The 23,304-nt window shown below is 40.4% G+C and overlaps 1 protein-coding gene across 5 annotated transcripts in view; it reads right to left on the minus strand.

Moving 5' to 3' along the window:
- Positions 1-249: 249 nt before the first annotated feature.
- Positions 250-23,304, minus strand: part of LIMS1 (LIM and senescent cell antigen-like domains 1) — a 98,366-nt gene continuing 75,311 nt past the window's right edge. For 4 of the 5 annotated variants that reach the window (XM_011961472.1, XM_011961471.1, XM_011961470.1 and 1 more), the window contains exons 3-10: positions 14,813-14,879; positions 13,201-13,321; positions 12,639-12,788; positions 10,361-10,511; positions 9,386-9,478; positions 8,048-8,096; positions 5,171-5,246; positions 250-1,719 (exon numbers count right to left, since the gene is read on the minus strand). In XM_011961472.1, the coding sequence (XP_011816862.1) occupies positions 1,605-1,719; positions 5,171-5,246; positions 8,048-8,096; positions 9,386-9,478; positions 10,361-10,511; positions 12,639-12,788; positions 13,201-13,321; positions 14,813-14,879 (822 nt within the window). In that variant the 3' untranslated portion in view covers positions 250-1,604. Of the gene's footprint in view, positions 1,720-4,782; positions 4,975-5,170; positions 5,247-8,047; positions 8,097-9,385; positions 9,479-10,360; positions 10,512-12,638; positions 12,789-13,200; positions 13,322-14,812; positions 14,880-23,304 lie in introns of all 5 variants that reach the window. The other variant, XM_011961468.1, reaches the window with a different exon arrangement.

A 23,304-nucleotide genomic window follows, 5' to 3' on the forward strand; every position in this document is an offset into this window, starting at 1 on the left:
AGATTACTAAAAAAATAATTCGTTGTAAGATATCTGAAAACAAAAATAGAATGTACTCCATAAAGTACATGCACAGAATTTTTAAAAATGCAGGCATACAAATATTTAATGGCAGAGTGGTAATAACCTGAGACTTTTTAAAAATGGCAAAACAATATTTCAGCAATTTTTGGAAAACAAAATATTTTCCCTAAGAAGTCTCTCTTGGCAACTTTCTCTTTAGGTAACAAAGCAGCAGCAACATTTTTTAAATGTTCATAAAGCTCACTTTACATTAACAAGTTTATTAAGGAAGAGTGGTCCTGAAACTTCAGGATAAAACTTTTGATAAAAGTAGAATCACTAATTTTGACCTAAAACAGACACTAAAACACGCCTCCTTCCAATTTAAGAGTGTCATTTATACCTCCTACTTGTAGTAAACAAATCCAATTAATTATAAGATTTGAACTGGAAAATCTGAAACACCTATCAACATCATTTTCTTCTAAGATGACAGAAATTAACAATGGATTTCCCCCAAAAAAGGAGAAGAGAGTTTTTAAAAACTTCATTATAGCTGTGGTAAATGAATCCGGGTTTACCAATCTCAGATCTCAATGCACTTAGTTTTAGTTGGTATTCTGTGAGATGGCTATAATTCCTGATTTAAGTATGCAGTATGTATTTTTTTAAGGCAAGGCAAGTTTGAGTATGTATAAAGCACAGATATCAGCATGGTTATAAAGTCAATATGACCGACATACACATTCACTTTTCTGAAGCAATACATTCCAAGCTACATACAATTTAATTTCATGTCCTATTCTAAGATTACATGCTTAACATTAAGCTTAGAAACATAATTGCTGTAATACATTAAAAATACTTCATTTTCCAATATTGTAAAGTGTATTTTCAAATGCCTGGTATAAACTTTTTTGCACAAAAATTTAAAAGACATCCTACTAGCTAGCTATTACTACTGTGTTAAGTAATCATTCGAAGGAAGAATTCACAAGGAGAGGTTATAAAACTAAGCATAATAATTATTGCATTTAACTAAAAAAAAAATCAAGTAGTTCTGAATTACACCTGTTTTTTGTCTTAGTAATGGGTATATTCACTTTATAGCTACTAGTTTGATAAATATACTAAGATTGTATAAGATTCATTTTTCTTGTTTTTGTTTTTCTTGGTTGGTTATTTTTTTCTGTGTCCTTCACCAACAGCAGTTGGAATTTTCTTTTGAATACAAAGTAAATTAATGTTTATACTGTTTTTTCACCTGAGTCATGTAGAAGGTGACTCCTTTCATTTTAAAAAGTTATATTTAATTTTGGGGGGGCCTGAATTAAAATTTAACATTTAACCATGTTTTTTTTTTGTAAACAGTCTACATGTCAACAAATGGATAAGGGTTAACAAAGGTGAATACTGACTTCATCTGTGTTTTAAACACGATTATATGAATTTTTCTTTTTTAATTAAAATGTGACATAAAACCATTCATATAGGTCCTTTTCTCGCTCAACTGCTTTGAGATATATCTTTAAATATGGGTAGATCAAGACAAGTATGTTGTTAATCTCTTATCCTGCATAGAAAAGAAAAAAGAAAGGAACTTATTTCCTTCCTAAGGTCTCGGCTAGTTTCTTCAGTCTTTTCTTCAGCTCCAGTGGAAATTTCTCATAGCACTTCTTACAGACCGGCTTCATGTCAAACTCCACAAACTTATTCCTAAAGATAATAATTATTAAAAAAAAGAAATTAGTGGAAACATATTCAACAAAGATATATAAATAATGTGAATTGTACTGAACTAAACGAAGGCAACTAGGTGATGATATCTATATTCATGTTAGTAAAAAAACCGTAATTCTAACCTCAATTCTTATTGTGATATATATATACATATATAAATTCAGTATCATTTGAAAAAAGAGTCCTTATACATTGGTTCTATACATCCATCTGTGTAACACAGACTGTGGATTACATTTTATTCAGTACTAAGTAAACAGGAAATCTAATGTAAATATAATTTACTTAAGTACAGTCAATCACATTTTTTTTTTTTTTTTGGAAACAGAGCCTCAACTGTCACCCAGGCTGGAGTGCAGTGGTGATCACAGCTCACTGCAGCCTCTAACTCCTGGACTCAAGTCATCCTCCCACCTCAGCCTCCTGAATAGCTGGGACACAAGTGCATACTACTATGCCTGGCTAAGTGCATACTACTATGCCTGGCTAACTTAAAAAAATTTTTTTTTGGAGAGACAGGGTCCTTTGCCCTGGATGATAATCACATTTTAAAATATCTTGGGAATACCTTAAAGATAAATTTATCTAAAGAAAAGAATCATATTTTTATAATGTGAATGATTTCTTTTTTTTTTTTTTTTTTTTTTTGAGACGGAGTCTCGCTCTGTCACCCAGGCTGGAGTGCAGTGGCACAATCTCGGCTCACTGCAAGCTCTGCCTCCCGGGTTTACGCCATTCTCCTGCCTCAGCCTCCCGAGTAGCTGGGACTTCAGGCGCCCGCCACCTTGCCTGGCTAATTTTTTGTATTTTTTAGTAGAGACGGGGTTTCACCGTGTTAGCCAGGATGGTCTTGATCTCCTGACCTCGTGATCCACCCGTCTCGGCCTCCCAAAGTGCTGGGATTACAGGCGTGAGCCACCGCGCCCGGTCGTGAATGATTTCTTTATTGGAGGCAACATGATCTTACGTAGTACTTTAAATTAGGTAGCCATGAGGTTTAATTAATTTTAAATTATAAGGGGTTATTTTGGTTATCGGACAGAAAGGTTGCAAGAAAGTTTTTAATCACTCTTAACATAAATGTAACCAAATCACCTGTGGTTGTATTGTAAATGGTAGCTATTTGAAGAACTCAACTATTCTTTTGAAAAGCTAGGGCAATACACATCAATTTATTTTTAAAACAGTCCTGGAGAAGACAACTTTTCAGATAGCCTCCTGACCATCTGTAATGCATTTCCAACAGGTAATTACAGGAGCATATTACTGTTGAAATCCAGAGTGTTTAATTTTGAATTGAGTAAATATACAACTTGATAACTTGTTCATTGTCCGTGAAATCATATTCAGGTAGCATTTGTGAAATAAATCTAGTGATATATTGCTATCTATGACAAAAATGATAAAATCTACCGATTTTTTTTACTGCATTTAAACATTAAACTAGACTTTGCTTCAAGATCATTTTAAAGGACAATGTTAGTAACAAAGGAAATTCCTAAACACGTATTTAAAATGAAAAATCTTCTATTTTAAAACACCACACTGGGAATTATTTTACAGGCTTTTCTCCCAAGGGCTTCTTAGAGCAAAAGCTATTAAAACTGCCATTTTTGTGACAAAAGAAAAAAAAAATTATTCCTGTTTTCAGAGAGACTACCTTAGCAAGCTTTCCCACTGTTTGAATCTTATTATTTTTTTTTTTTTGAGACAGAGTTTCACTCTGTTGCCCAGGGTAGAATGCAGTGGCACAATCTTGGCTCACTGCAACCTCCGCCTCTCAGGTTCAAGCGATCCTCCTGTCTCAGCCTCATGAGTAGCTGGGATTACAGGTGCCCGCCACCATGCCTGGCTAATTTTTTTGTATTTTTAGTAGAGATGCGGTTTCACCATGTTGCCCAGGCTGGTCTCAAGTGATCTGCTGCCTCGGCCTCTCAAAGTGCTGGCATCACAGGCGTGAGCCACCCCTGCCTCATTGTTTTAATCTTACATTTACATTTAATTCCTCTTTATGGAAGGAAACATGTAAACTGAAACAAAATATTTTTAGAGCTCCAAACACAATGGTAACTATGAGGGAAAACTGGAACAATCATGCTAGTAATTCAAGAGAATTTCAAAGATTGAAATACTTCTAATAAAAATCAGGAATAAAAAAAGAGTTTGAAGACATTGAGGAAATGAATTCATAAACAATAGCATATGGGTATTGTATCAATGCATATTCAAACATCACAGAAGAGGTCTTATGTAAATCAGATAGACCTTGCTTACATATGAAACATGTTGAAAGATTTTTGGTTTTTTTTTGAGACAAGAGTCTCACTCTGTCGCCCAAGCTGGAGTGTGGTGGCACAGTCATGGCTCACTGCAACCTCAGCCTCCTGAGTAGCTGGGACTATAGGTATGGGCCACCACACCTGGCTAATTTTTTCTTTTTTTTGACGGATGGGGTCTAGGCATGTTGTCCAGGCTTGTCTCAAAATCCTGGGCTCAAGCAATCCTTCTGCTGTGGCTTCCCAAAGTGCTGGGATTATAGGCATGAGCCACCATGCCTGGCCATGCTGAAATAATTTAATACATAACTTAGAATATATGCATTTTTTAAAATATCAAACAACACTTATAATTTATCAATTAAATGATTTTGGCAAGGAAACCAAAAACCAGGGTTTTAAAAGCTACAGTTATCAGACAAAAATCCTTTAAAACTTTTTCCAGGTTCTATTAACAGATTAGAATTCTTCCCTTTGAATCCATTTAAAAAAAAGGAAAGAAATGTACACCATATGGTATTTAAAAAATGAGGTGAGTGAGTCTACAGAGTAAGTGAAATACATGACCACAAACTTGTATTAAGTATGGAGCGTATTCATTTAATCTTTGTAATTTTAGCAATTATGCAAAAGGACCAGTTCTACATAGGACAAATACTTGTATTTCAATCTCTGATGACTACAAATACATGCCCAAAAGTTGCGATGAGGGGGGAAGAAAGCAAAAGACAGAAACAACACAAACATATTCCAAAGAACTAACCAAAGGAGAAAGTAGCGAAAATGATGACAGAGCGATAGAAAAGTTTACAAACAGACTGGCTTTTTCTTTTTCTGCTTGTCCTTATCCTTTGCTTCTCTCTCCCGTTTGGCAAGTCGCCTCTTAAATTCTTCTGGCATTTTCTCATAACAGTGTTTGCAGACTGGCTTTAGGTCAATTTCAACAAACTTATCCCTTTGAGTAGGACAAAGAAGGAATAGAAGAAAGAACAGGAAACAATTAAAGGAAGAACCTTTACTTTCAGAAGGCCTGAACAGAAAGAGGAAATAAGAAATCAAATAATTCTTTTTCTAAATTCTAGGATTTTTTTTAAGTGTCACCCCAAAGTTTTCAGTCTTAGGATTCACACTGGACAAAACTGTAGACTTACTTGAGTGTTAACTTAGTGTTGCAGGTAGAACAGGCAAAGCAGTTCACACACCAGGCCTTATTAAGAGCAGAGACCACTAGAGAAAGAGGAAAGAGATCTGGTCACATGGAAATACATCCTTATGGGGAGCAGGGCAGCTTAGAATTTCAACTCTAAAACAGAACTACAACCGTGTCTGTGGCACTTGGTGGAGGTTCTCAATAATCTTTTTTTTTTTTTTTTTTTAATGAGACAGGGTCTTGCTCTATTGCCCAGGCTGGAGTACAGTGGCACAATCTTGGCTCACTGTAGCCCCAACTTCCCAGGCTCAAGTGATCCTCCCACCTCAGCCTCCTGAGTAGCTGGGACTACAGGTGCACGCCACTACACCTGGCTAATTTTTTTTTGATACGGACTCTTGCTCTGTTGCCAGGTTGGAGTGCAGTGACGCAATCATGGCTCACTGCAACCTCCGCCTCCTGGGTTGGAGCGATTCTCCTGCCTCATTTTCTTGAGTAGCTGGGACTACAGGCATGTGCCACCATGACCAGCTAATTTTTGTATTTTTAGTAGAGACAGGATTTCACCATGTTGGCCAGGATGGTCTCAATCTCTTGACCTTGTGATCCACCCATCTTGGCCTCCCAAAGTGCTGGGACTACAGGCATGAGCCAATGCGCCCGGCCTATACCTGGCTAATTTTTGTATTTTTTGTAGAAACACAGTTTTGCCATGTTTCCCAGGCCGGTCTTGAACTCCTGGGCTCAAGCAATCTGCCTCTGCCTCAGTCTCCCAAAATGCTAAGATTACAGGCATGAGCCACCATGCCCAGCCAAGAACCTCTTTCTTGAGAGCTTCTTTTCTTTTGTTTTTCAGACAGGCTCTCGCTCTGTTGCTCAGGCTGTACTGCAGTTGTGTGATCACAGCTCAAACTCCTGGGCTCAGGCAGTCTTCTCATCTCATCCTCCTGTGTAGCTGGGACCACAGGTGTGTGCCACCATATTTGGCTAATTTTTTATTTTTATTTTGTAGAGATGGAGGTCTTGTTATGTTGCCCAGGCTGGTCTTGAACGCCTGGCCTCAAGAAATTCTCCTGCCTCGACCTCCTTAAGTGGTGGGATTATAGGTGTAAGCCACCACACCCGGCCCTCAACCTTTATGTATACAGTTGTTGCTCAGTATGTGCAGGATGCTGTTTCTAGGATGCCTTGAGGATACCAAAATCTCAGATGCTCAAGTCCCTGATATAAAATGCATATAGGCTACGTACATTGTCTTGCATACTTTTTTTTTTTTTTTCTGAGACAAAGTTTCGCTCTTGTTGCCCAGGCTGGAGTGCAATGGTGTGATCTTGGCTCATGGCAACCTCAAGTGATTCTCCTGCCTCTGCCTCCCGAGTAGCTGGGATTATAGGCATGCACCACCACACCCAGCTAATTTTTTGTATTTTTAGTAGAGACGGGGTTTCACCATGTTGGCCAGACTGGTCTTGAACTCCTGACCTCAGGTGATCTGCCCGCCTTAGCCTCCCAAAGTGTTGGAATTACAGGTGTGAGCCACTGCTCCTGGTCTTGTCTCGTATACTTTAGATCATCTCTAGATTAATTATAATGCCTAGTATAACGCAAAGGACATGTAAATAGTCATTATACTGTATTATTTGTATTGTTATATTATTTTTCTCTAAATATTTTTGATTCATAGTTGGCTGAATCCACGGATGTTTGGATCCAGCCCTTGGATACGGAGGGCTAACTTTACTCTTTCCCCGTCCTTAAGTATCCTGTGAAGTTATAAATGTGTGCCATGTCTTACACCAGCAACTGTGCCCCCTACACCTGGGCACATGTGGCGACTGTCCATGCATCATGTTGTTTAGGTGAGCTTGCTGTTTCTGTCCCTACTGCTGTTGGCCCAACAAGGAAATATGTATATTTATACATATACATATTTATATGTATATATACACATATACATATTTATATGTATATATACACATATACATATTTATATGTATATATACACATATACATATTTATATGTATATATACACACATACATATTTATAAATATGTGTATATATACCTATATATAAAATAGGTATATAATTTTCAAAAATCCAGACATTGACTTATTTGCCCCTGTAGGAGTCTTTTTTCCAGAGCTGGTAACAAGACAGCTTCCTTTGCAGCTTCTTTCACCTGGCATCTGTTTCACAGAGGAGGGAGGTAAGTTTTATTTTCAATGGCACTAAAGATTGTTTTCCTGGATTGTTTTCACAAACTGCACATGAACAGTGTTTCAAAAGTATTTCCTGAATTAGGTGATGTCTGCAGGGAGCCATGAATCATGCTGAAAACAGGATTGTTCAAAACTTTGCCAGGAAGTCTCTGGCAGAATTGTGTTAGCGACTGTTAGCAAACACAGCTGCTTCCTTTCTGTTCCAATCAATCAGCCCAGCCTAATTACCAAAGTACAAGGGTGGTAAGTCCTAGATATGCTTGCTGATAACTGCCAGGTTTTAGTATGTGGAGGTTAAAGTGCCTCTTCCTAACTACCATAGCAGATTAAACTGTTCCTAATAAATGTTGTTCTAGAGTTTCCTGAAACTGGACACAGAAATTGGTCTTAGGGTCCACCAGGGACAGTTCCTATGATTGCTGGCATACAACACTGTGGTAGTGATCGAAAGTAGTATCATAAATCAGTAACAAATCCAACTCTTTGATATTATCATCTTACTGCTACAGATTACTTGGGAAATACGCCAAAGAAAGAGAAAAAGCAACTGATAACGATCACATTCCAAACAATAGCAATCACCAACCTGAATTTCCACATTACCCTAGTGTTTTTGTGTCAAAGTGGTACCAATCTAAAACTCACACAGATACTCACCATCACCTTCTATAACACGATTGCAGTGGAAGCAAACATCACCAAATAGCTGAAAATACAAAAAGGTGGTCAAAGTTCAAGATGTGTTAAATATTTTAGAACACTGAACATTTAAAAATAGCTGATTATCTAAATTGAGAATTTATCCCTACTAGAGAAAATTAGTAAAAGTTCTTTGACAAGTTTTACTTCTTACAATGAAAGTAATTCACTGCCATCAATTAAAAAAAAAACTTTCCAGATGATAGTCTGAACACCCAAATAAGTAATGCAAACTACAGAAATCTGTGAGTCCATATGGATAAGAAACAAATGAATAAACCTATAGACGGGAGAGGAGGTGGGCTCTTGCTCAGGCAGAGCGCTGAGGTGGAGACTATGGGTGGAGGATGTGGGGCTGGAGAACTGTCGTTTGCAGCTGGCACAGAGACAGGAATCATCAAGGGGTGCTAAATCTAGGGCAGGCTGATGAGGAACAGGACATTTCCATGGTCATAAAATGATGGCCCACAGATTGCTTCTTTCTTACAAAAGAGGGGAGGAAATTGTAATTCATAGTGATGTTATCGGCCAGCACCACGCTTGGGAGATCACCAGTGGAGAGGTATAAAGTGCTCCAGGGGCAAGGTTCTGAGAGGATGCCTGCCACCATATGGGGCTGCAACCTGCTGTGTATAACCTCATCTAAGCACAGAGAAGCAGCAGGTGAACCCAAGAGGAAAGTAGTCTATTAAAAGGAGGTAGGGGCCCTCTGCATCCCTCTAAAATGTCAATGTCATCAAAAATTTTAAAAGGCTCTGGAAATGTTCCAGATTTAAGAAGGCTAAAGAAACATCACAACCCCAGGCTGGGCCCAGTCTGGGAGTGGAAGAAGTGTTGTGAGGATGCTACTGACTCAAGCGACAAAATTGGAATAAATGGGTTAAAGTATAGTATCAATACTGATAACTACGATTATGTCAGAGAGTCCCATATTCTTGGGAAATATACACTGAAGTATTTAGGGGTAAAGGAGTATGATGAACTTATTGGCAAATGCTTTAGAAACGGCCATCGTACTTGTATATAATATTTATGTAAGTATGTGTTTTACACAGGAAGACCGAGCGCGCGAAACGATAAAGCGAACTGTGGACTTGAATGAAAGGCATACAGGTATTCTTTGTATTTTCCATTTTATAGTTAGCTTCTGAGTCTGAAATTATTTCCCAAATACAAAGTTAAAAACAAATCTCTACTCAACAATGCACATCTTCCGAGAGATTTACTTGTAGTTAAACTACTGATAAGCTTAGGTTCATAAAAGTCCATTGGGCACCCAGTGACTAAAGTCAATACCTGGTTATAGTGGGTTTCACAATACGCCAGGCCTTTCCTCTCATAATGGCGATGTCCAAGAAAGGGTTTCTCACACTTGGCGCAAACAAAATGCTGAAAAGAAAAATTGCTATAGGTCATTTTTGAATTGCCATATTTTATATCTAATAAAGGAAACCCCAAAGTTAACCTATTTTCAGAGAAGATGAATGAAAGTTTGAGACAGTCATTTCATTTGGCCATAGGTGGCCTCATAATATAATACTTTTGCAGTTTTAATTCAGGTGTCTGTCTTTAAAGGTTACTTGACATAGCCTATTACAATAGCCCAAAAAGAGAACAGAGGTGAGCATCTTAGTAGCACCTACAAAGGAGGAGCTGCTGCTGGATACAGACCGTGGCACTTCCTGCTTCAAGAAGGCTTTAGGGCCGGGCACGGTGGCTCAAGCCTGTAATCCCAGCACTTTGGGAGGCCGAGACGGGCGGATCACAAGGTCAGGAGATCGAGACCATCCTGGCTAACACGGTGAAACCCCGTCTCTACTAAAAAATAAAAAAACTAGCCGGGCGAGGTGGCGGGCGCCTGTAGTCCCAGCTACTCGGGAGGCTGAGGCAGGAGAATGGCGTAAGCCTGGGAGGCGGAGCTTGCAGTGAGCTGAGATCCGGCCACTGCACTCCAGCCTGGGCGACAGAGCAAGACTCCGTCTCAAAAAAAAAAAAAAAGAAGGCTTTAGGAGCAAAAGTGCACATCCTGTATCATTGCTGAGACATTCACAAAAGCAGCGTACATTCTATATTCTTAACTGTCAGCAAAGTCAATTGTCTGTAAAATGTCCATGTTGAATCTTTAGAGTCTCCTAATCTTGCCAGGACACCTGAATCACAGAGATTTGAAAGTACTAGTTACCCCTGAATCATGAAGATTTGAAAGTACTGGTTACACCTTAATCATGGAGATTTGAAAGAACTGGTTACCCTTTGCCATTCAGAACTCACCTCCACATGCCACTGCTTGCCCATGGCGTTCACCACGCGCCCTTCAATGGGCCGTCGGCAAGCGCCACAGATGGGGACCCCCATTTTATCATGGCATGGCAGGCAGTACAGCTCCCCTTTCAGCTCCCGCGCGTCGGCAGTCAGTTCCTTCCTGTCCGTGAGAAAGACAGCCAGCTTAATACTAATACTAAGAGAGAAAAACGGCCAACCGATGGGGCTAGCACACTTTTCAGGTTTTTAAAGACATTACTATGACAATCCCTGCAAATTTCTTTTTCCCCCTTTAGAGGTGATCAGAATAACCTGAATTAATAGGCCTGAACAGGTTTCAGACTCCTACCAAAACATCTGTATCTTAAAAGGATAAGATGCAAGACTAGGTCAGATACACACCAACACACCAGGCATATTCATCATTTCCTTCTTATATTATCACATTACATTTTAGTCCATTTGTCTTCGTTTAAAAGCTACAGGGAATAATCACAGTGCTGAGGGTAGACTCAGTAATACTACCTGCTATGGTGTGACTGTGCCTTCCAAAGTTCATGATCCCCAGTGCAGGTGTTGGGAAGGAAGACCTCTAAGGGGTGATTAGATCACGAAGGCTCTGCCCTCACGGATGGATTAATGCTGTTATTGAGGGGGTACGTTCCTTGTAAGAGGACGAATTCAGCCTCCTTCCTTCTCTTCCTTCCCCCCTCCTCTCTCCCCCGCCATGTGATGCCCTCTGCTATGTTATGATGCAGAAGAAGGTCCTCACCAGATGCCAGCCCCTTGATCTTGGACTTTCCAGCCTCCAGAACCATGAGCCAAATACATTTCTGCTGGTTACAAATTACCCAGTTTGTGGTATTCTGTTACAGGTGCATAAAATAGACTAAGACATGACCTTTCCAAGCAAACTGAGAAGTTGGGAGACTAGTTCCATTTACTAACAATTATTTAAATGGTCACAAGCTGTTGAAGAGTTATAGGTTAACAGATTTATTTTCATAAACAATAAAATTCCCAGAATTTTCTTTCTCCAAATACTCAAATTAAATATTATTTTCAGTCTCCTGCATCAGTAAACATTTGGTCAGAGATGGTCCCAATTAGTCAAATAGACTCGTCTGAATTTCACCCCTTTTATGTAATTCTCTAGGAGAGACGCTAATGAAAAGTGGACAGAGGAGAATCCCCCAAGAGGAAGGATAGGTAAGAAAATGAGATAAGGGACAAACTGATAATTCAGTCACAAAAGATGAGATGGCTGAACTTATGTGACCAAACTGTTTTCTTTTTTTTTCACTTTTTTTTATGAGATGGAGTCTTGCTCTGTCATCCAGGCTGGAGTGCAGTGGTGCGATCTCAGCTCACTGCAAGCTCCGCCTCCCGGGTTCACACCATTCTCCTGCCTCGGCCTCCCGAGTAGCTGGGACTACAGGTGTCTGCCACCATGCCCGGCTAATTTTTGTATTTTTAGTAGAGATGGGGTTTCACTGTGCTAGCCAGGATGGTCAGGATGGTCTTGATGTCCTGACCTCGTGATCTACCTGCCTCGGCCTCCCAAAGTGCTGGGATTACAGGCGTGAGCCACCGCGCCTGGCCAACTATTGCTAATTTTCTTAGGCACAATAAGAGTATTGTGGTTCCGACCAGGTGCAGTGGCTCATGCCTATAATCCCAGCACTTTGGGAGGCCGAGATGGGTGCATTGCTTGAGCCCAGGAGTTTGAGACCAGCCTGGGCAACATAGCAAGACTCCATCTCTACAAAAAAATTAAAAAAGGGTGGTGTGTGCCTGTGGTCCCAGCTATTCTGGAGGCTGAGGTGGGAGGATTGCTTGAGCCCAGGAGGGTGTGGCTGCAGTGAGCTATGACTGCCCACTGCACTTCAGCCTGGGCAATAGAGCGAGATCCTGTCTCAAGAGAAAAAAAAAAAATTAAAAATAGTATCGTGGTTCCATAGGAAAATGCCCTTATTCTCAGGAGATGTATACTGAGAGTCATGAGAAATTTTAGAGGTATATGTATACATGCACACGCACACACATACACAGGAGGGTGAAACGAGAATGTACTGTATACACACAAGCGTGGCAAAATGTTAACTGGTGAAACAAAATTAAGGGTATACAGGTTTCATTATATCATTCTCTTAATTCTACAGGTTTAACATTTTCTAGACTACAAATTGGAGAAAAACAATTTAGTTTGCTAGAGTAACAGAAATAGAGATAAATGTAGTCTTTCCTTCCCACTGCTTGTGTAATAAAAAAGAAACAATTCCAGTACCCGCAGTTGGCACAGTTGAAATGGTCAGGATGGTAGGGGTCGTTCTTGAATATCAGAGGCTGCTCGTCGATGATAGCATGGCATTTCTGGCAGATATATTTCCCAAGGCCTCTCGCTTTCTCACGATTATGACAGGGGCGACACAGGTGTCTAAACAGAGCCAAAACTTAAATTTAAAATTTCAGGTTCTTTCTAATGGTTAAAAAGAAATATGCTTCCCTTACCTCTGAAAAGAAATTAAACAAACCATCTCTTAGAGCAGAATCAAGCTACACAAAAATTGTGTTCCAACCCTAATATCTGACTGATTTTTATGAAACTCCATCTAGGCACATCCCCTGTTGGTAGTTCAGCCATGCATGGAGCAGTTATGCCCTGTGCATAGCAATGCAAGGGTCCACTCCCAGCAGCAGCACTCAGTCAACACACTGCAGTGTCTGAGTTCCCATGCCCTCAATTCGGTGTCCTACAGAACTGCCTTACATCCCACGTGGAGAATACACGTGATCTTGTCACAGTCACATTTTCCACCCGCATCTGACAAGGATGAAAATCCACCTACCTCCCAGCATTCTTGACAAACCCGATATCCGCCAGAACTTCCTGGCAGAGGTCACAGCGGAAGCACTCTGGATGCCAGCTGTTATTCATGGCTTTGATAACTCGGCCAATGATGAATTCACCTGTGGGAAAGCAACACCCAAAGGATGTTACTAAGTAACAAGCATGGCACTTTATTTACTAAGAGAGCAATTAAGGAAAAACAGTGAGGGAAAAAAACCATTTAAGCCTTTCTCAACAAAGGAACTATTTCTTTTTTTTTTTTTTTTTTTTGAGACAGAGCTTCGCCCTTGTTGTCCAGGCTGGAGTTTAACGGCATCATCTTGGTTCACTGCAACCTCCACTTCCTGGGTTCAAGCGATTCTCCTGCCTCAGCCTTCCAAGTAGCTGGGATTACAGGCATGCGCCACCACGCCCGGCTAATTTTGTATTTTCAGTAGAGGTGGGGTTTCTCCATGTTGGTCAGGCTGGTCTCGAATTCCCGACCTCAGGTGATCCTCCCGCCTTGGCCTCCCAAAGTGCTAGGATTATAGGTGTGAGCCACCACACCTGGCCAGTAGAGGAACTTTTTATTTATGTGTCTACCAGAGTAAGCACATTAGAAAAAAAGTTTTTATTTCATCTGAGTTTTTGTTTTTGATTCAGTAGCCACGTTTTTGGGCTGTTTTCTCATCTCTGAATCTAGTTTTCCTTTCCAAATGAGGTACTGGGCTGTTTTGAATGCCTTTTGGTTATTTCTGTCATTGTCAACATAGACAACTGAAATCTACAGCACAGTTTCTTATAACCCACACTTAATTTATTCTTTCATTAAACCTTTAGAACATTCTACTCCATTCCTTCAATCTCTGGAAACCTAGCAGAGGGATTAGCAACCAGTGAAGTGGACAACATGCAAGCAAGTCCATTGCTTATGCGCCATGCAGGCAACGCTGAAGCATCCCTAAGCATCGAAAGCACCTCACTGATGTCTTCCCTGCCTCTTTCCTGGCAAAACCAAAAGCAAGTAGATAAAGGTTGTGTTAACACAGGAAAAGAACAATCCTAATCGCCACCCGATAGGAGTCCTAGTTCATCCCCAAATACCTCTATTTTAAATGTCCTTAAAAATCAATTCTCTCTAGGTTTTGATACTCCTCCAGCTTGTTATATATTAACAATAGGGAAGAGGAGTGATGAAGTATCCAACAATTATTCATAATGAGCACCAAAAACCATCTTTAGCATCGATACTTCACCAGTGTGAAATGACTTAAGGAATTTGGAAGCTTATTTATTTATTTTTTTTCCCGAGATGGAGTTTTGCTCTGTTGCCCAGGCTGGAGTGAAGTGGCCCAGGCTTGGCTCACTGCAACCTCTGTCACCTGGGTTAAAGCGATTCTCCTGCCTCAGCCTCTTGAGTAACTGGGATTACAGGCACCTGCCACCACGTCCAGCTAATTTTTGTATTTTTAGTAGAGATGGGGTTTCTCCATGTTGGCCAGGCTGGTCTCAAACTCCTGACCTCAGGTGATCCTCCTCCCTCTGCCTCCCAAAGTGCTAGGATTACAGGTGTGAGCCCCGCACCCGGCCGGAAACTTACTTTTTACTTGACGTTTAGCAGTAAAACTTACCACACTGATGACAGCAAGGGGCAAAGAGCATCTGAAAGTCATGTTCACAGTACTTTCTTCCTTCAAACTGAAAGAGAGGGTACCACCAACTTACAAACACGAAATAATCACAGGAGAAATATAATTATTTGATGGAGATATACAGGAAAGATGTTTCCGCACTAAGAGTTTGTAACTCTACCGGGATTTTAAAAAGCAGATACACTTTTGCACCATCCATACATCTGCATGTTGGTACAGGAAAGACATATGGAATGAGTTAAGGCTCGAGTGACTAGTACACCTACAGGGATGGTGACCCGGCCTCTGACTGTGCTGAATTGTTTTCTGGCTCAAATACCCTGCCTTTAATGAATCTGTCGAAAGCTATGGATCACCTCTCCCTCCAGAAAGTAGGCACATACATACTACTCACTTCCCACAATTACAGGTCGATATCTGTAATTCTCACTGTAACCTTAAATATTTACAAAGGGCAAATATTCTAGCACATTGTACTTTATTTATTTTTTTTAAATGGGAGTCTTGCTATGTTGCCTAGACTGGTTATTGGACTCCCGGCCCAAAGCAATCCTCCTACCTCAGCCTCTCAAAGCACTGGGACCACAGGCGTTAGCCAGTACGCTCAGCCCTAGCACATTTTAAAATGACCAAAATCCATTAAAAAAATCCTTTTAACAGCCGAGATTTTTACATCTTTCATTTCTTGAACTGTTTCCATTTCATGTCCTCCAATTTTATCCGAGTATATTTTTTGTACTTGTCTTTAACTGATCGCCCTGCCATACTTTTCTGCAATAATATATATATATATATAAAATATGAAATTTTAAAATGTGCTTTCTGAATCCATAAGGCTGTAAAGGTTAACATTTATTTTCTTCTGTATTATCATTACAATGATTAGTACAGGACAAGCAAGATGAAAATATTAATTTTTTAATACTATCTGTTTACTTGAAAAGCATATCTTAGTGATAGTGAAATGAGTCGGGCTGCCCTTTCCTCCTACAATTATTTCATGTATCTCATGCATCAATATGGCTTTGCACTAGACGACTCAGGTTCAATATTAATTCTAGGTCTATTTTCTATCTTGGGGTTGCTTTTTTTAAAAAATATACAAATGCTAAGAAGCCTTTTTCACATTACTAAGTCGTGAGACTTGTTATAGTAATGTCTCCCCTTGAGTCTTTGAGCTCCTTACAAGTTATATGTCAAAAAGCATACACTGTTTGATTATCAAAATCCATTTTTAATGATATCCATTTTTAATGTATCACTTGTCAACTCAATTTCCTCAAATTATGGCTATAGATTTAGTTCATCCAATTTAGTGAACATATCTACTACAGCTTAACTGGCAAAGTCAGTTCTTACTATTGAACCAACCAAAGCAGATTTTCTCCTAGAAAAATAACTTTTTTTTTCCCCCCGAGTCTCACTCTGTTGCCCAGGCTGGAGTGCAGAGGTACAATCTTGGCTCACTGTAACCTTTGCCTCTTGGGTTCAAGCGATCCTCCTGCCTCAGCTTCCTGAGTAGCTGGGATTAGAGGCACACACCACCACATCCAGCTAATTTTTGTATTTTTAATAGAGACAGGGTTTCACCATGTTGGCCAGGCTGGTCTTGAATTCCTGACCTCAAGTGATCCGCCCACCTTGGCCTCCCAAAGTGCTGGGATTACAGGTGTGAGCTACTATGTTCAGCTTTCACTTAATTCAAACTAATAAGCTGTCATATATTTAATGTATCTTTTGGTTTTTAGACTAAGTCTTGCTATGTTGTTCAGGCTTGTCTTGAACTCTTGGGCTCAAGTGATCCTTCCACATCAGCCTCTTGAGTAGCTGGGATTACAGGCACACACTACCTTGCCCAGATTAATGTATTTGGTTTTTAAAGTTTATTAACAGAGGAGAATAAATTGATATGCTATTACTCATACTCTGCCATACTACATTATAATGTGAAGTCAAAAGTACAAGTATTTATGAAGCGTGATATATTGCTGATGAATGTATGCCATCTATGTGTATAAAAATCTGATGTTTAGCTTTTAGCAGTAATTAATGGAACTACCATATGATCCAGCAATCTCACTACTGGGAATATATCCAAAGGAAATAGAACCAATATGTGGAAGAGATATCTGCACTCTCATGTTTACTGCTGCACTATTCACAATAGCCAAGATTTGGAAGCAACCTAACTGTCCATCAACAGATGAATGGATTAAAAAAATACGATACATATACCCAGTGGAGTACTCTTTGGCCATAAAAAAGAATGAGATCTTGTCAGCTGTGGTGACATGGATGAACCTGGAGGACGTTACATTAAGTGAAATAAGCACTGAAGGACAAATACTACATGATCTCACTCACACATGGAATCTAAAGTGGTTGATTTAATAGAAATAGTAAGATAGAGGTTGCCGGAGCCTGGGGAGAATGGAGTGGAGAGGATGGGGAGAAGATGGTCAATGGGTACAAGGTTACAGTTAGGATGAGTAAGTTCTAGTGTTCTATTGCACAGTAGCGTGACTGTGGTTAATAATATTGCATTTCAAAATATTTCAAGATAGCTATTTCAAAATAGCTAGAAAAGGGGTATTTTGAATGTTCTCACTACAAAGAAATTATAAATGTACGAGGTGATGGATATGTTAAATACCCTGATTTGATTTTTACACAATGTATACATGTATTGAAACATCACACTGTGCCTCATATGTGTAATTATTATGTCAATTAGCAACAAAAAAAAAAACCAAAACGACCACAAAACAGCCTTCTGTATCTGCTGGGTCTGCATCCTTGCATAAAAAAATATGCGGAGGGAAAAACCCCAAACAATAAAAATACCAATATAAAAATAAAAATAAAACAAATTTAAAAACACAGTGTAACAACTATTTACATAGCATTTACATTTTATTAGTTATTATAAGTAATCTAGAGGTAATGAAAAGTATAAGGAGGATGTGCATAGGTTATATGCAAATAAGTACACCATTTTTATATCAGGGACTTCAGCATTCGAAGATTTTGGTAAACTCTGAGGGTGAGGTGGGAGTGGGGTGGAGGGGGTGTCCTGGAACCAATCCTCTGTGGACACCATAAGACAACTGTATAAAAACTCAGACATAACTCCATTAATTTAGTTAGAAATGATCAACTTTTATTCTGTATTAAATGAAAGAGAAAAATGTATATTGCATAAAAACACAAAAAACCCAGCAGTTAATATATATATATATATTTTAGAAGGTATATATATATACACACATACACATATATATATATATATATTTTTTTTTTCTTTTTCTTTTGGAAGGTTGAAAATATAATCCCTGGCTAAGATAAAATAAAATTAGGATTAGCTGTAATTTGGAAACACCTTTTAACAAGACAGGTAGGAGTCAAGAACACTGACCACGGATCCAGACTGCCTGCATTCAAGATCTGACTGAAAGACCCATTGTGTGGCCTTGGGCAAGTTGCTTAACCTATCAGGGCCTCCCAAGAGTCAAAAAGCGATACTGCTTTGGTCTGTTTGTTCTAGCTCATGGCATGCCCTCACTGTGACATTGTGAAATACATATTTGGTCTTCCTCCCAGTTTCTTGGCATATAGCTCCAAAAATCCTTGGAATCTTAAAAGTGATTTTTTTTATATGTTAATGAGGTGACTCATGACTGGCAGCCCTTAAGTAGATTCAGGATGGGACTGGGTTACCAGAAAGACCAAGGCAGAATTAGATGGCTGGTGTTTTCAGCCCCACCCTCCAGCCTTCAGGGAAGGCAGAGAGGAGCTGAAGGTTAAGTTGATCACCAATGGTCAAGTGTTTAATTAATCATGCCTACATAATGAAGCCTCCGTAAAAATGTAAAAGGACAGGGTGCAGACAGCTTCTGGATAGCTGAACACAGTGCAGTTTCCCAGAGGGTGGTACAGCCAGAGAAGGTGCGGAGGCTCTGACCACCTTCCCCCATATACCTCACCCTATGTATCTCTTCATCTGTATCCTTTGTAATATCCTTTTTTAAAATTTATTTTTATTTATTATTATTATTTTTTCAGAAACAGGGTCTTGCCCTGTTTTTCAGGCTGGAGTGCAGTGGCATGAGTATAGCTCACTGTAGCCTCCAACTCCTGGGCTCATATGATCTTCCCACCTCAGCCTCCCAAGTAGCTGGGGCTGTGTGTGTCATCATGCCTGGTTAATTTTGTTATTTTTTGTAGAGACGGGATCTCACTATGTTGTCCAGGCTGCTCTTGAACTCCTGGCTTCAAGCAATCCTCCCACCTGAGTCTGTCAAAGTGCTAGGATTACAGGTGTCCTCCACCGTGCCTGGCTGGTAATATTGTTTATAATAAACTGGTAGAGCCAGACATGGTAGCATGTGCCTATAGTCCCAGCTACTGGGAAGGCGGAGGCAGGAAGACTGCTTGAGTACACGAGATGGAGGCTGCAGTGAACTGTGATTGTTCCACTGCACTCCAGTTTAGGCGACAGAGCTTGGCCTTGTCTCAAAACAAACAAACAAACGAAATACTAATAATAAACCAGTAAACGTGTTTCCCTGAGCTCTGTGAGTTGCTCTAGCAAATTAACAGAACCAGAAGAGGGGGCTGTGGGATCCCCAATTTACAGAGCATGTCAGCCAGAAGTACAGGGAAAGCAATCTGGGGCTTTCAATTGGCATCAGAAGGAGAAGACAGTCCTGTGGCTGACCCCTCAATCTGTGGGATCTGAGGCTATCTCCAGGTAGATAGTGTGGGAATTGAATTGGAGAACGCCCAGCTGGTGTCCACTGCAGAACTGATTGCTTGCTTTGTGTGTGGGGAAAAATTCCCATACATTTGGTCACAGAAGAACTTCTGTGGTGACTGTTGTGGTGTGCAAGCAGAGGAAAAATGGTTTGTGTTTTCTATCCACCTCACTCACAATTTCTCACCAATGCTCTTTGCTTTGCTCTCCCAGAGGTTTCTCTTAAAAAGGATGAATTCTTCTGAAATTAGTTAGGGGATGTAGTCAGGGGATGAAAAAGGCTAAGCCCTAAAAGGAAAGCTGTTGGTTGGGCGCAGTGGCTCACGCCTGTAATCTCAGCACTTTGGAAGGCTGAGATGGCAGATCACAAGATCAGGAGTTTGAGACCAGCCTGACCAACACGTTGAAACCTGTCTCTACTAAAAATGCAAAAATTAGCCAGGCGTGGTGGCATGTGCCTGTAATTCCAGCTACTGAGGAGGCTGAGGCAGGAGAATTGCTTGAACCCAGGAAGCAGAGGTTGCAGTGAGCTGAGATGGTGCCACTGCACTCCAGCCTGGGCAACAGAGCAAAACTCAAGATAGACAGACAGACAGAAAAAGGAAGGAAGGAAGGAAGGAAGGAAGGAAGGAAGGAAGGAAAGAAAGAAGCAAGAAAAGAAAGCAAGGAAAGAAAGGAAAGAAAGGAAAGGAAAGGAAAGGAAGGAAAGAAGGAGAAAGAAAGAAAGGAAAGAAAGAAAGAAAAAAAGCAAGCAAGCAAGCTAGCTAGCTGTTGTAACTACTGTCTACATCTCTAAACTCAGCATATACAATCATGTGCTGGATAACATTTCTGTCAACAATGAACCATATATACTACCATGGTATATGGTATATTTACTGTACTTTTTCTAAGTTTGGATACTTTTAGATACACAAATACTCACCATTGTGTTACAACTGCCTGCGGTATTCTGTATAGTAACATGCTGTGCAAGTTTGTAGCCTAGAGGAATAGCCTATACCATATAGACTAGATGTGTTCTAGGCTATTACACTTAGGTTAAATACATTCTCTGATTTTTGCACAACAATGAACTTGCCTAATGACACCTTTCTCAGACATTTCCTTGTGGTTAAGGGACGTGCATATCTGTACCCGAATATAGGATATCCAACACAGTTCCTACAGCCAAGCTTCTCCTTAACAAGAAAATACATAAGGCAGGGAAAGACTAAGCTTACAGGTTTCAGCACTCCCTAACTAATCCTTTTTGATGGGTATCCTGGAGCAATTAATGATAGTAAGATTGAGATTTCCTTCTTTTGAAATGTGAGAGAAGTGCTATTGTGAATATAAATATGTTTTCAGGCAAAGAGAAAAGGATCTAGAAATCGAGACCTTCAAACCAGAATAGGAGGACTTAGAAATAGATTTCCTTGCCACCATTCATCCTGCAAATCTCCTGCACTCTGGGCTATGCTTCTCCAGTGTCACAACTACTGTTAATTCCAGGTGGAGAACTTCTGCTATAACGAGCTGCCTGTTTTCTACAGAGTGTAGAAATGATCAAACACAGTATAGCCCAACTTTTGGGTCTGAAAGAAAGGCCAGAAGTTTATCCAAAGTAAAACTCCAGGATATAAAATTTTTTAAAAATCAAGAATCACAAATTGGGAAGAATTACATTTCTACAAATATAGCCTTTCTACACATTACATCCTAAAATGGATTTAAGCAGGGAATACAATAAGCCTATTAGAAATACTAAAGGTCCAAATTAGTGGTATTTATAAACAAAATGCCTTAAGAACCCTGGGGTCCCACCACCTGTGGAAATGGGTCGCTCTGTGTGGGGGAAGATGAACTCCAAGAATGGCTCTGTTTTTAACTGTTTTAAGTTTTGGAGTTCTGTAAATATTCCCTTTAGGGGAAAAAACAGAATTATTCTGAGCTGCTTTCAAGTAAGCTCAGGATGAGAAATCAGCTGCAAGTCTCATTTCCAGTCAAGTGCAAAATGCAGATCTTCATTTGGTGCTTTATACTGGTTTGTCATAAACTGCCCTGAAGTGAGTGGATCCACAGATAAACAGATGTGCTGGTTGGAAGTGTCTTCCATTCTCAGTTTCCGCCTTCCTGAATAATCAGAGTAAATGAGTGAAGAAACCTCTCTGTAAAACATCTTGCTACAAAATTACTCATCATAAATGGGTCTTTCCTGGCCAGGGGCAGTGGCTCACGCCTGTAATCCCAGCATTCTGGGAGGACGAGACCAGCGATCACCTGAGGTCGGGAGTTTGAGACCAGCCTGACCAACATGGAGAAACCCCGTTTCTACTAAAAATACAAAATTAGCCGGGCATGGTGGCACATGCCTGTAATCCCAGCTACTTGGGAGGCTGAGGCAGGAGAATTGCTTGAACCTGCAAGATGGAGGTTGCAGTGAGCTAACATTGCTCATTTGCACTCCAGCCTGGGCGACGAGTGAAACTCTGTCTCAAAAAAAATAGAAATAAAAATAAAAATATAGATCTTTCCTGTTAATGCATTTTGTGATAGGAAAAAAGGACATTTGTAAAATCCAAACTAAGAGAAATGTGAAGCACCAACAAATGTGAAGCTGAAAGGATATTTTCCCGGGGAAACGGTGTTCAATCACTTGAGTACAGGAGTTCGAGACCAGCCTGGGCAACATGGCAAGACCCTGTTTCTGCAAAAAATTTTTAAAAATTATCCGGCTGTGCTAGTGTGCGCCTGTAGTCCCAGCTCCTAGGGAGGCTGAGGTGGGAGGATTGCTTGAGCCCAGAAGTCAAGGCTGCCGTGAGTCATGATGGTGCCACTGCACTCCAGCCTGGGTAACAGGGTGAGACCCTGTCTTAAGAAAAAGAAAAAAAGGCCGGGCGCGGTGGCTGAAGCCTGTAATCCCAGCACTTTGGGAGGCCAAGATGGGCGGATCACAAGGTCAGGAGATCGAGACCATCCTGGCTAACACGGTGAAACCCCATCTCTACTAAAAAAAATACAAAAAACTAGCCGGGCGAGGTGGCGGGCGCCTGTAGTCCCAGCTACTCGGGAGGCTGAGGCAGAAGAATGGCGTAAACCCGGGAGGCGGAGCTTGCAGTGAGCCGAGATCCGGTCACTGCACTCCAGCCTGGGCGACAGAGCGAGACTCCGCCTCAAAAAAAAAAAAAAAAAAAAAGAAAAGAGAAGCTGTAGTTGAGACAGAAATACTGGTGCTCATTTCTTCAGATATATGTTCTGGTAAGTGGTTAGGAAACAAGGATCTCATTCTATACTTGCCTCTGTGGACAAAGGGAAGAATGTCCTATTTAATTCAAAGTACCAGAAAGTTCTACCATAAAAGTAAATCACATTTTCAAGCGGAAGCGAGTGCACAGAACCCACCTCTAAGTCTTCACAGCTAGTCTTCTAGAGAAAAGAACACATAGAGGCTGTGGAAATCAGGGAAGGAAGTTGTTCTGATAATGAGACAAAAGCAATAACCAAGATACAGAGTGGCGAAGATGCATTTGTTATTATACAAAGACTGAAGCACATCAGTCATGTCCCACATGGAAGGCAAACCGGGTAAGTTTCCAAGCTTCCTTTTCTGGAAAACAATTTATCGCTGGATATAATTGAAAGTAAGGGCCGGGCGCGGTGGCTCAAGCCTGTAATCCCAGCACTTTGGGAGGCCGAGACAGGCGGATCACGAGGTCAGGAGATCGAGACCATCCTG

This window comes from Colobus angolensis, unplaced genomic scaffold (assembly GCF_000951035.1).
Source record: "Colobus angolensis palliatus isolate OR3802 unplaced genomic scaffold, Cang.pa_1.0 Scaffold552, whole genome shotgun sequence".
Classification (NCBI taxonomy): Eukaryota; Metazoa; Chordata; class Mammalia; order Primates; family Cercopithecidae; genus Colobus; species Colobus angolensis.